Below are 13001 nucleotides of genomic sequence, written 5' to 3' on the forward strand. Positions count from 1 at the left end.
AATCGGTATTATAAAGGTAGCAGGTTGGCAGTCTGATGTTTGGCATGGTCCCGAAGCTCAACGTGCTGTTGTGACCCTTATTTGAGACTGTTGGTTTTATTGACAATTAATTGCCACGATGTCGCTTTTCAGCTGCACACCTTTATACTTGCCGTGATATATGTGTCCTCACAACCTAAGCATTTTTACAAGGGCAATAAAGGTACGGCACCATTCTTTTACGCAGTTTCTTCCCTAAGCGGTTCCTCACTTCGTACTATGCCTTAGATGATGTGGAGTGCCAGGATACCTCTTCTGTGTGTTACCCACCTCCCAGATGAGATTTATAGGGGCCTATAGACGCCTGAAGCTTATTCTAACCCAGAGAGATCGTCTGAGTAGAAGGATTAGAGTCGAGGGCTGATATCAGACTTAGCACCAGAAGCAAAAGGTCAAGCTATAATCAAAGGCTGAGGAAAGGTCAAGTGATCTGTGATACCTAGTAGTCGTTCTCGTACACGACAAAATTGACCAAGGAATCACTCATCGTGGAATGTATCCCAACTAATCTGATCGCGAGTCAACTGGTCACGACAGGATATTTCAGCATTGCAAAAGTAAAGACTTTATTAATATTGACAACATGGGCTTAGTTGACTCAATGATAAGCTGAAAACAAGACATAGGAAATCTAGTGCGGCAAACAAATTAGAAATACTTCACTTTCCCAGTCTTGTCCAACTCATCCCTGACCGTATCGTCGTTGTACACCAACTGAACGTTGTGCTCGAGGTCCGCCATCGCTCTCACCCTCTTCCTCCACACGTGAGACGAGGTAACTCCCGCTCCGGCATCCACAAAATCTCCGTCTCCCGGCGGCGGCGTCCTCATCGCGAGGACCAGCAATCCCTGCAGATCCCACCAGGGAGCAATGCTCAGCACACGCATGTGCGGCCACATGCCACACATCTCCAAGAGAAGACCACCAACGATCGTGAGCAGGTACATGATGAGGACGGCAAGGTACATGTACAGGATCGCCTTGCCAAACTCTAGTGCCCGCGACGGCTTGCCGGTGCCCCAGCCGTATCTCTCGACGCCAAAGTCAAAGCCCATCGATTCCGAGAGGAGGTCATCTTGCGCGGCGCGGGCGTTGATGTGTTTCACGACCGTCGGCCCGGTGGTCTCGTTGGCGGGAGTGCCTCCCTTGATGTTGAAATGGACATTGGACTGGACGTTGGAGTTGGCCACCGGGAGTTGGTTCGCCGACTGACCCGATTCCGAGCGTATCAGCGCCGTGCTGCTCGATCCAGTACGCGCGATGGCGTCGGTGAGGTACACGCCGAACACCTTGGCCAGGAACACCTCGGCGCGCGCGGAGTCGATGGTGCTGTTGGTGATCCTGGGGTTCGTGATGTTCTGCGCGACCTCTGCGTCGACGAAGTTGCGCACGAGACTCTCTGGCGGGTTGTAGTACCGCAGCGCATCGGAGCCGTTGAAGGCGACGGAAGAGGCGAAGGAGACTGGGGAGAGGTACTGGAACCAGCTCGGGTCGAACTTCATCACGTACCCCCCCGAGTTCCCGTTGAAAGACGTCTTCTGGTAGGTCTCGATCATGGCCTCGGGGTCGTTCAGGTCAGATACCAGCCCGCCGCACTCGCTCGAGTCGGTCGAGACGTCGGCGGCAACCCAGGTTGCCAGCATTGTGCACGAAAAGAGACGGTCTTTGCGGTAATCGCCGTTGACGTCAGGGAGCTGACCCGCGACTTCGATGATGGGCGTGCCGTTCTGGAAGACGAAGAAGTCGGTGGTGATGAGCTGGAGGTGGCATTCTTCCGAGTCCCAGGCGGACACGTCGAGGGAGCGGGCCGGTGATGCGCGCTTCATCTGCAGACAGGTGGCGTCGCCGAAGCAGTTGAGGGATGATATCGGGTACACCAGCGAGCCGTTGTTGGCGATGACGTCTGACTTGGGAACGACATTGCACAGCGACTGGATGAAGGGTTGGTAGATTGGGCTGCTCGAGTCCGGGTTTTGGGCGTTGACCCGTCGGGTGCTGAGGCGGTACTGGGAGTCATCTTCAGTGATGGTGTTCCCGTTCTCGATGTAGTTCTTGACCAGGCCGAAGTTGATGTTGAAGTGGTGGGACGGGGTGGTCGACAACACAGGCGGATCCCGCGTGTCAGAATCGGCGGTTACCTCGGTGACCATCAGTTGACGGCTGAGATTCGTCGAGGGACTGGAGAATGAGACGGTGTCCTGCAGGCCGGTCGTAGAGTAGCCCTTGGCCCAATTCCAGACGGTGGTGAACCCGCCGGCGGGACAGGCGGCGTTGTAGATGCCCTCGGCCTCGACGCAGACCGGCGTGTTGTTCCAGGGCGCGCCGTCGGTGAAGAGCGTTGGCCATACCTGGTCGGGCTGTGTCTGGTACAGGAGCGGTGCGCTGACGCCTCCGAAAGCCTTGTTGTGGTTCATCCCGTACCACTGGAGTGATGGGAGAAGCAAGGCGCCGGCGGCAGGCAGTAAGAGGAGGCTGAAGATGGTTGCGAAGAGGACGAAGAGGGCAAGCATCATCTCCCAGAATGAGAGGCTGAGAAAGCCGTGACGCCAGAAGGGTAGCGAGAAGATGTAGCGAAAGTCACCGACGCGATAGGCCCCTGTGAGAAAGCCAAGACGAACGCCGCCACCGATAAGTCTGCGGCGGAACATGCTGATGGCCATGGCGGAGAGTGAGAGAATGAGGAAGATCTCATAGATCTTGAAGGCAAACAAAAGAAAAACCTCGACGCCTTTGGGGCTCAGGCGGACCCTGCTGGGGCCTGTCAAGCCGTACCAGTAGCGTTCTCTCGAGGCAAGCCATAGGATGATGGCGGTCAAGATGATGGCGGGGATGTGTATCATCCATCCGTGGAGGAAGCGTCGCCAGCCATGGCGGGTGATGGGTTTGCCTACTCGGCGGTGCTCGTCTGATTCTCCGTGGTCATGGCTGGTCTCACTGTAAGTTGGGCCGTTGAAGGGATCCTTCTCAGGAACGTAGTGTGAGGAGGTTCCTGGGGGTGGGGACCCTAGGGGCTGTCCTCGAGGAGCTGGGGGCTGAGTAGGAGGCTCTTGGGGCGGCCCTTGAGGTGGCGGTCCCGTTGATCTTTGCATGGCGACTGCTTGAGGTGGCGCCTGAGACGATGGTACTTGGGAAGTTGGAGGTTGAGAATCCAACGGTTGAGAAGGTACCCTTTGAGAAGTTGAAGGGTATGAAGTCGATGGTTGAGGAGGGACTTCTCGGGATGCTGTTAATTGAGAAATTGGTGGTAGAGAAGGTACTCCTTTAGAAGTTGAAGGGCGAGAAGTTGCCGGCTGAGGGACTTCTCGAGGTAGTGCCAACTGAGGAGGCACTGGGGAAGATGGCTTCTGAGGGATAGTAGGCTCTGTCGTGTGTAGGACAGGAGGATGGCCATTGAGACCTGTGCTTGGGGTATGATGATGTTTTCCGGGGTGGGGAGTGTCTCCAGTGATATCCTTGTGGCTGCCTGTGATTTTGGGATTCCCAGAGCTAGTAGTCGTGGTGGTTTTGCCGTTGTGCCCATGCTCTAAGATAGAGGTGGTGCCCGGGGCAATTTGATAGCTTCTCGGTCTATCCTTACCCCCACCAGAACTATTGGTGATGACTGTGTAGCCACCGTGAATATGATCAGGGCTTGGGTCATTGCCCGGAACATTGTGATGGGTCTTGGTTGTGTCCTTGTTCCAAGAGCTGGTATCGGTGTTGGTGTAGTTGTGATTATGCCCATCAGGGCGGGTGTTGTTGCCAGGGACGTCATTGTAGCTTCTAGTAGTGTCGTTAGTCGCCGAGCTGTTGTTGATGATAGTATGGCCACCGTGAGTATGTCCACGCTGAGAGCTAGAGCTGTTGCTGGGGACCTCGTTGCGGCTATTGGTCGTATCATTCTGCCTACTAGTGTTGGTGATGGTGTGACTGCCGTGATTGTGACCATGACCATGCTCGTGGGTGTTGCTGCCCGGGACGTTGTGGTGGCTGATGGTCGTGTTGTTACGCTCAGAACCGGGGTTACCCGAGACAGTGTTGTGCCCACCATCTCTGTGGCTATGCTTAGAATGGTGATGGTGATGGCTGTGAGACTCATTGCTGTGACTTCTGGTACTCTCGCCATCCTCGGTAATGCCTTGAAGAAAGCCTTTTGGACTAGGTCTATGCTCGTGATTGTGGTGCACAACATGACCTCCGTCGGTTTGCTCGCGAGAGTTGTTGTTGGTGACGTCTCTGGAGACTCCATGGGGACCATCATGTCTCTTATGGTGCCCATGGGTAGAGGTATTGCCAGAAACGTTGGGGGTCCCGTTGTTGGAGGTGGTGTGCGTCGTGGTGGACACTTTGCCAGATGTGTTGCTCGTGGGTCCGTCGACATCCCTGGTCTTGTGCTTGTGTGCATCTCCGGTCACCTTGTTTGACCTATCCCCAACGATGATACCAGAGATGTTATGGGCCCTGTCGTGGGTCGGGCTTTGCGGTCGATGAGAGTGATTACTCCAGTCCTCGTAGAAGCCGCCTCCACCACCTCCACCTCCATCGCGGGCGACGTGAGTGACGTGGTTAGATGCCTCATTGGAGGAACTACTGGAACCTCCGCTGCAAATATCACAGCAGGCTTCATGAGAAGTATCGTTGTTGCCAGAGCCGTGAGGATTGAAGTCGGTCCGAATCTCCCAGGAGGGACTTTGAGGCAGGTCGGGCGAAAAGCTCTCCGAAACCATATGCGATGAACTCTTGGGGGCAAAGTTCAATGCCTTGGGAACATCTCCATGACCGTCATAAGATGACCTGTGAAAGCTCTGAAGGAAGCTCTGACGTCTACCCTGGGAGAAGTCGGTTGAGTCGTGATGGGAGTTCCCTCCGCGAGTGGCGTATGAGGTGCTCTGTGGGAAGTCGCGTGAATAGCTCTCAGCCATCGCGTTCGAGGCATCGTTGGAGGAACCTTCATGGTCCTTGTGCGAAGAGCCGCCATAGAGAAGGCTCTGAGAGAAGCTCTTGGAAAAGTCGCCCGAGCCGATGCGTGAGTCACCGCCGCTGTAGGTGGTGTAGGAGGTGCTCTGCGGCATGGTGTGGGAGAAGGTTCGGGAGACATCGCTGGAGGAGCTGTGAGAAGTGCCAACGGAGCCTTGTCTGCACTTGTCGCAAGACGTGGCGTCGTTGCAGATGTCGCAGGTAGGATCATGAGAAATTGTGCGGGAGACCTGGTGGGAGATGCTATGGGATCGCCTGCGGGGGTCGCTGCGCGAAGCGTCTTTGGAGTTGCCGTAGGACTGGGAGGAGCTTCTGTGGGAGGTGACGTGGGACATGTTGCGAGGAGTTCTGTCTTGTGAGAGTTGGCGGGTGATTTGGCGGGCGACGGAACGATTCTCGCGGGAAACAGAACGGTTCTCGTGGGAGATACTGCGGTGGCCGCCGATCGAATAGGGAGGAGAGTACATGATGTCTGGTGAGGTCAGGTGTGTGAACCGGTCGATAGTATCCGGGGGCCGCATAGAAGAAGACTGGACAATGCGCAAGGGAGGCTGTTGTCGATATCGAAGTTGGGGCACAGTTCAAAGTCCAGATTCTTCAGCACTCTCATATATATAACTCACAATACTAAGTCTTCTGTTTGTTATCATCGACCGCAATCATATTAGCTGCGGCACTGAAACCTCAGCTGTGATACTTAAGCCATGTCTCGACACTCAATGCCGCCACACTACCACCAATTCTTCAGCATCTACAGCTCACTGTTGGTATCGATATGCAAAGCGTAAAATCAAGGTGACTTACATCCACGGAGACAAGATCGAATGGGGACGGCAACGATACTGTCTTAGGAAAGGGGTGTTATTCAAACACCATGTTCGCAGACCAAGGAGCGATAAACGCCCCAAGTAACCAGATGTAGTTGCAACAAGATAGAATACCCAGCAAGATCATCAGTATGGAGCTCTAGGGACACGAAAATGATTCGAAAACAGATTCCCCATCACCAGTTTAGCAAGTTCACTGTCTCAAGAGTTGAATGTTCGTAACATGTATCCCAGACGGGCACATGAAATCCGATGTTGTCAGTATCGAACAGTGCGGAATCCCATGTCTGACTCGGCCGCCCCGACGGGGATGAAGCCAAACCAAAAACATACTGGCTCAAAATCAGGGTCTGAGACATATGCGCGGATTTCCCAAAGCGGCTCGCTCATAAGGCTCTGAGGATTCCAGGGGCTCATTGAGCTTTGCCTGTGATGGGTCTCAGATCCCCTCCCAAGAACTCAAGACAATGTCTTTCATGGGGTCCACATGCTGCTTCAACGTTGGCGACAAACTGGCGAGGGAAATAGTGATCCCTTGGTAAGCAGGTAGGGCATCTCGAAGATCTTTAATCGTTTTCATCTCACATACAATTCTCAAAGTGAGTGAAAAGAGATCCACAACACAGATTGTCGGAGCGTTTTCGAGCCAGTACTTTTGTTGGCCACAACGAAGTACGATGGTGAACATGGAATCATTTGGGAATTGTACGCCGGGTATGCTATGAGAAGAGGAAAAAAAACATGCGCCGGCAGGCAAAAACATTCCTTAAGTTCTTGTTTCTGAATTGTCCCCAAGATGGTAATCACAACCGGACCGTATCGAACGGCAACTGAGTGCGTCTCGATAGGAAACCAAGATGAAAGTGAAGAAGCAAGTGTCATGTGATTCTTTGCCAAGCTCCCAGAGATGCAGATTTGTCTCAGCAGCAAATCTCCGTGCAATCTGCGGGACCATGCCATTACAAGAACGGATACAGCAGATCTTCCCCTGTTGTGGTGGCTTCAGATGAGATCCTCGGCCCGTTTGGGCTAACCCAACCACGCGGACCACGCAAGAACCCCGCGGGTACCTCACTTTTGCATGCAAGTCTACCCGGCCGAGCACCTGATGTCCGGCCGAGGGTCGAAAACGGGCCGCACCGGAGGGTCGGGTCGCTGGATCGAGATACGGAGTGACCGTGGCGCAGAGACGTCTCAGTTTTGTCGAGAAATACTTCCCCATCAAATGTAGCGTGATTCAGGCATTATCCTATTCCAACCCTCTCTCCTCTTCTTGTACGCGATGGCACTATACCCATGCTGGGACGGCTGAGGCTCAGATGAGCGTGAACCCCACGGATCAACTATGCCAAGACGGCTTGGCAGGCTTCACGGCACGGGGATGTGTTGGGTTCATCATATTCGGGTCTTGTATCACCTGAGATTGAAGAACGATTGTGTTACCGTGTCTGATTATTTACTGTTATGACTTTGAATGAAGAGTACCTTACCCGTATTCGGTGATGCGTAGATCAAAATGACTCCGAAAAAGGCCTCGTCTGTTGGGTGAATGATTCAACGCCTGATTCGGGACGGGGTAGAGCTTCATCCGATGGCAATGTCCCAACGTCGGGCCGGCAACAGGGTCTCAAATGGGCCATGATAGACATGCTAGGTGTCTCTGTGCAAGAAGATCTCATTTTCTCACATGCCAGATCTAGTTTCTGCGTGCCCCAAATTCAAAAGGAGTACCGTGCAATGCTCGGATGTAGATATGGTGGTGAGGTTCACACCCGTAAGATGGCTAGCCTGTGTTCAAAACCATGCGGAGTCCTTCAAAATCAGCCGCTAGATTTGCAAAGCACCTTGTGTTCTCATAGGCTTTTTTTTCGGAGAAACTGCAGCCCGACCTTGACGTCCAACGAGATGCACGATGTCCGAATCGACAGAACTTCCGTCAAGATGCTCAATCTTCAAGTCATTCAACAAATTCTCATGTCAAGCACAACATGCTTCGAAAGCCCGAGCTTCAATCTACAATTTGTACAAAGTTTAAAAGAATTTGCCGACTAATGTAGACAGTAGCTTCCTCATCAGCATTCAGGTATCCACAAGAGATTACAAGGTGTTTTGTGTATCTATACCCGGTGACGTTCATGGATGGCCAATAAGAAAGACTGGATTCGCGATACCTTTTGGAACTACTGGTGCGCATGAGCTAGAAAGAAATTCTTTCCTTCGCCAAGTAAGCCGCCCTTGACTTCTGCGGCGATCCCATTTCTCCCGTCGCCATTATCATTTCGTCAATCTTGTCAACTGGGTGGGCACGAAGGATTCATGGGACAGCCATGTACCGTGCCATAGCACTCATACTATCCTTGTTACGGCTTCGGCCCCAGACAGGAGGTTGGCCATCTACCCCCAAGCCCCCAAATTGCCAGAGAAGAATAGATGTAAGGGCTGACACACATCCTGAACCAGTAGAAGAATGCGCGCTTCCATGGAATCCCCACCAATATTCTCCTATTTCCCGTCTGCCTGACGAGCTGCTTCTACAGATTATGGCTTTGCTCCGACCCATCGATCTGTACTGCCTACGCCAGGCCGCATCGGTCTTTAATCGAATTTTCTACGACAACAAGTTCTCCAGATACCACGAGCGCTTAGACTATGCAAGTCTTGCTCTCGGTTACATGCAAGAGAGTCCCGAAAAAACATATATTGGATTTCGGTTCCCCGAAAATACCGGTTCCAAACGTTACTTCCAGAGAATGTTACTCCCTCGGCTGAAGTACGATAGCTTATGCAAGTTCTGCTTCACTGCGTGGGGAGGCTTTAGACATCCGGTCATCGGCGTCCACCTTCTAGCTGGAAATACGTTCATTGGAAATACAGATGATTGTTGGCGACGCCGTGAGTATTATCGCCGGTTGTGGTGCCACGGCTGTTTGGATTACCACACTGTAACGAAATTTTCGCCTAAAATGAGGCGCAGCGGCATCGCGAACTTCTTGAATAGGTCATGCATCTTGCACGAAGGGCGTACGAGAATCTGCCCTCACGTGGACGTGGACTGGCGGAAAGTGTTCTCCAGCCCTGAGAATGAGACAGAGATGTGTTGCACATCGTGTGCGGCAATGCCTGGGAGGCTAACTGAAGCCAGATTCGGGAGAGATGGTTTCGAATTCAACATACTCTGCTCAATACCTGTGCTAGACGTCGATGATGCGAGTGATGGCAGCATAAGTTGGGACGTTTTGGAAGGAAAGCTCAATGATCTTTCTGCCGATGCAACTCGCGAGGGTGATCTCTGCCCCCATGTCAAGTATAACGACGGAAAGCTTCTCCAAAGCTTCCACAAGTCCAAGCCCGTGCGCCTGTCGGACATACAGACGGAAGATATATGTGTCGAGTGTCTTACGTCGAAGATATTTTACCCGGGGAGCTCAACCTGTACCGGGATGAATGTGGTTAATGACCATGAGCCAGTTTCAATCGCAAGGTGTGATGTTCACTCCAATACGTATTGCTGTTCTGGGTGCCATACAACCTACAAATGGATTAGGTTGGAGGGACGTCTCTCGATCATGCGGATGAGCACAAGCTATCTCAAAGGCCCAGCGCCTTGGATTGGTACACTGACTGATCCATATTCTTACGGGTTGCATACGGACGACTGGCTGGAACATGTCTCATGGTGTAAAGATCCTCGCTGCGGGAATTGGATAGGCGGCACAGCCCATTGCAGGTTCCTCGACCGCAAGGGGCCCCCTGATTTCTGGACCAACTATCATGGCATGGGGTACCTTGAGGCTATCGTCATATCACTGTATGAGAAGTGGTGGATAAACAAAGGCATGAACTCGTTTGCTTTTCAGGAGAATCTTACTAACGGACTTAGGCTAATCCGTATATTCGACGGCTTTTTGGTTGTCAGTCTGTTCCTCTGGAGTCGCATCTGAGCCACTATTCGCAGAAGCATCTTTCTTATCTTCTTTTGAAACGAAGAACCATGCACTGGAAACAGACAAAAGTGTTCCGCACAGAAGACCTATGGAGCAGGAATAACTGATGCGGTAGCTCGGGCCGAACTTGGGCTGGTAGATTTGCGGGCCCTTCGACACACTTTAGAATTTCCTCTGATAAACACAATAGAGAGGGATGTACGTACGACTATACCCATGAGCTGACACGATGCCTGCAAGTCATAGGGTAAGCTTGTTGTGGTGTCTGATTGTTCCAAAAGTTGGGCGCTTACGTTGGTGAGACCAATTGCCAGACCTGCAGTCGTGGTTCCCTTCGCTGCTCGAATCCTCTCTGGATAAGCCCATGTCAGTATTTCTAAACTTGTCATCTAGTATCAGCTTTTACCTGGCCAGATGATAGCAAAGAAGCTTTGCGATGCGGCTGTTGCAATCATGACGAAGATGTACTTTGCGATGGGATGTTTCACTGTGATTAGCAGGACGTAACAAACGATTTGAGCTGCCTCTAAGCCAAGGCCAGCAACCCAAGGGCTCAGTCTCCGGGTATGTACGAGAAAGGCGAGCGATAGTAGGATGACAAAAACCAGGGTGAAGGGTGGCTGTGAAGATCAGCATTGAGGAGTCGTGGGTAGGGTCGGTCATACCATTGTCATGACTTGCGAGATGGCCGTATTAGATATTCCGAGTTCATAAATGACGGTTGGTAAGACAAACGAGATCCCCCATCCTCCTATTCCATGAGTAATCCAGATCATCAAGAATGGTATGAAAGTAGAGCTGCGGAAGAGTTCTTTAACTTGCTCGAAGTTGATGGTCTTAGACTTCATTGTTGGTGCTTGCTCGGGGAGGTCGGCGAGAACGATGTCTCTTTCGGTATCTGTGAGGAAATTCGCTGTTTCCGGATCTAGATCTGTATTAGCAATGGTGGGTGAAGGGAAAGCAAGATCATAGTCAACTTGCAGTTGGGAAGGAAGAAATAAGTGTAGATCCCACAAAGGATAGCCGGAATGCCTTCGAGAATGAATAGCTGTCGTCGAATCAGTCCACGCCCCAATACTTCAATCGCGGGATACGTACCCATCTCCAGCCAGCAAGGCCGCCAACACCATTCATGAAAGAAATCGCATAGGCTGTAGGCTGTTAATTAACGCTCATAAGAAGGATCCGAGGCTGGAAGTTACCTAGAAGACCGCTGATGGTCCCCGAAAACATCCCACAAGCGTAAAAGAACCCCTTCAAGGAGTTAGCATTGATTTCAGCGACGGCTCGAATGCACGTACGATTCTCAGAGGAAGCTTTTGTGTCGGATACCAGAAGCTGAGATGATACAAAACTCCAGGATAGAAGCCAGCTTCTGCCAGTCCGAGAAAGAAACGGCAAGCCAGAATTCCGGCATAGTTCTGAGTCGCTCCCTGACATATTGAGATGATTCCCTATCGAGTGTGTCAGCGACGTCTTCTCCCGTCTTGAAGTCCCGACATAAGGTACCCATGTGATCATTATTCGGCTCATCCAAATAGACGGCGAGAATCGTTTCAGAGCAAGCGTCGCGAGCGGCTCAAAGACCATGTAAGGGTAGTAGAAAATACTTAGTGCCCAAGCCCATTGCGAACTCGATAGATTTCCAAGCTGTTTTCGTATGCCGGTACCTTCTTCCAGGTTGATGATGGCTGCGTTACTAATATTGCTGACATGAATTCGCATAATAAGGTACACGAATGAGTACCATAGCAGGAGCCTCTTGTCAATCTTTCGATGAGCGATTTGGAGGAGCGTCTTTTCCTCCTCGGACTCATTGACGCCGCTTGTTGACCGGGCTTGTTCGCCCATGTTGGTGGAGGGCCGGCTGCGTATCTAAGCGACGATGGAAGACACTGGTTACTTGGTGGCCTGGGATGAAGCTGGTGGTATTGGAAGTGTGTCTGTCTGCAAGACATTTAAGATTCCCCGTGATGTATATAGTCTCCACCCCTGCATTTTCACCAAAGATCTGTTCCGATCCCGCAGGTTTGAAGCCATACCGGGGCTGCGAAGAGCACGCCTTACTGCGGGGCCATGCGCAATACGCCATCGCATGTAATCCCCGAGAATGGTTGCGAATTACACCATTATTATTACCATTGAAGAATTCTTATCCCCGAAATTATTAGCGTAGCTTGATGCATCCGATTGTGATAGTCGACCGGGAACAGGTGACAGGGCATCAGCAATAAAGCTTCGCTGGCTTGACTTTGCATTTTAGATGATTTCTCAACTACTCAATGTAGTTAAATGCGCGGACGAGTCACCTTTGCTACTTCTTTTTCATGGCTCTTAAGCGGCACCTCAACAAAACCGAAGAAGAATATCTAGGGGGGACGAACACCAATTTTCTTCCACAATGAACCTTTTCATGTATAGATATATACAGAAGTAAATTCAACGCAAACATCATATGATACTGCTCTGTCTACCTAGGAAGTACGCATTCACTAATGCCATCTAGCACTTGATAGCCGTTCCACCCGTCATGGCTACTGTCACGGTCTGGGATTTTGAACTAGCCCAAGGGGCCGCTTTTAAACGGGCTGTCGAACGGATTGTGCAGTCCTAACCCTCGAGGGACAAGAGGATCACGTTTCTCTGCTGTCGGCCCAACCAGATACACCCTCTCAACCTTAACCTGGCTGGAGTCAATGTCTGCACCGGCCTGCTTCAGTATGCTGCCGATACCTGTGGAATTCAGCTCCAACTCACAGGCCAGCATGAGTGCGCTGTCGAGGTATCGCCTTATCCTGCGGCGAGTTCCGCTGATTTGCGCCCTCCTTAGCGTCAGCAGCCACGATACCACGGTCTCTACGGTTCTCTTGGCCCTCGCCTCCACGGCTAGCTCCAGCGGTGAGCGCCCATACATGTTCCGCGCATCCCACGCCGCTCCCCTGTGAAGTAGCTCGCGAGCGTAGCCTGCATTGCCCGCGCCGCACGCCCGATGAAGTGGCGTCATCCCGAACCGATCCACGGAGCCGATGTCCATCCCTAGCCGCAGGAAGCGCGACGCCAGGATTTCACTGTTGTATCGGAGGGACAGATGCAGGCAAGTCTGGCCAAATGCGTCTGTGGCCCGCCAGTCGGCGCCGAGGCGCAAGAGCAGCAAAGCAGTTTCAGCGCCACCGCCTCGGATAGCCTCGTGGATAGGTGATTTGCCATTGTTGTCGCGTCCATTAATGTTACAAC

At 52.0% G+C, this 13001-nt stretch overlaps 2 protein-coding genes across 2 annotated transcripts; both read right to left on the reverse strand.

Annotated features, from left to right (window-relative positions):
• Positions 1-687: 687 nt before the first annotated feature.
• On the reverse strand, positions 688-5463 carry CGCS363_v009889 (Titin-like protein; the record flags this gene model as incomplete). Its single annotated transcript, XM_036641738.1, has 1 exon — positions 688-5463. One exon carries the CDS (start codon positions 5461-5463, stop codon positions 688-690), a length of 4776 nt encoding a protein of 1591 aa, XP_036493264.1.
• Positions 5464-9704: 4241 nt separating this feature from the next.
• Positions 9705-11618, reverse strand: prlL-1 (MFS transporter prlL; the record flags this gene model as incomplete). The annotated part of the gene is made up of 10 exons (XM_036641739.1): positions 9705-9917; positions 9974-10000; positions 10061-10119; positions 10174-10387; positions 10433-10692; positions 10782-10815; positions 10866-10918; positions 10970-11021; positions 11069-11221; positions 11277-11618. 10 exons carry the CDS (start codon positions 11616-11618, stop codon positions 9705-9707), a joined length of 1407 nt encoding a protein of 468 aa, XP_036493891.1.
• Positions 11619-13001: the final 1383 nt, after the last annotated feature.

The sequence above is a fragment of the Colletotrichum siamense genome (assembly GCF_013390195.1).
Source record: "Colletotrichum siamense strain Cg363 chromosome Unknown KSG_Cg363_contig06, whole genome shotgun sequence".
Taxonomy (NCBI): domain Eukaryota; kingdom Fungi; phylum Ascomycota; class Sordariomycetes; order Glomerellales; family Glomerellaceae; genus Colletotrichum; species Colletotrichum siamense.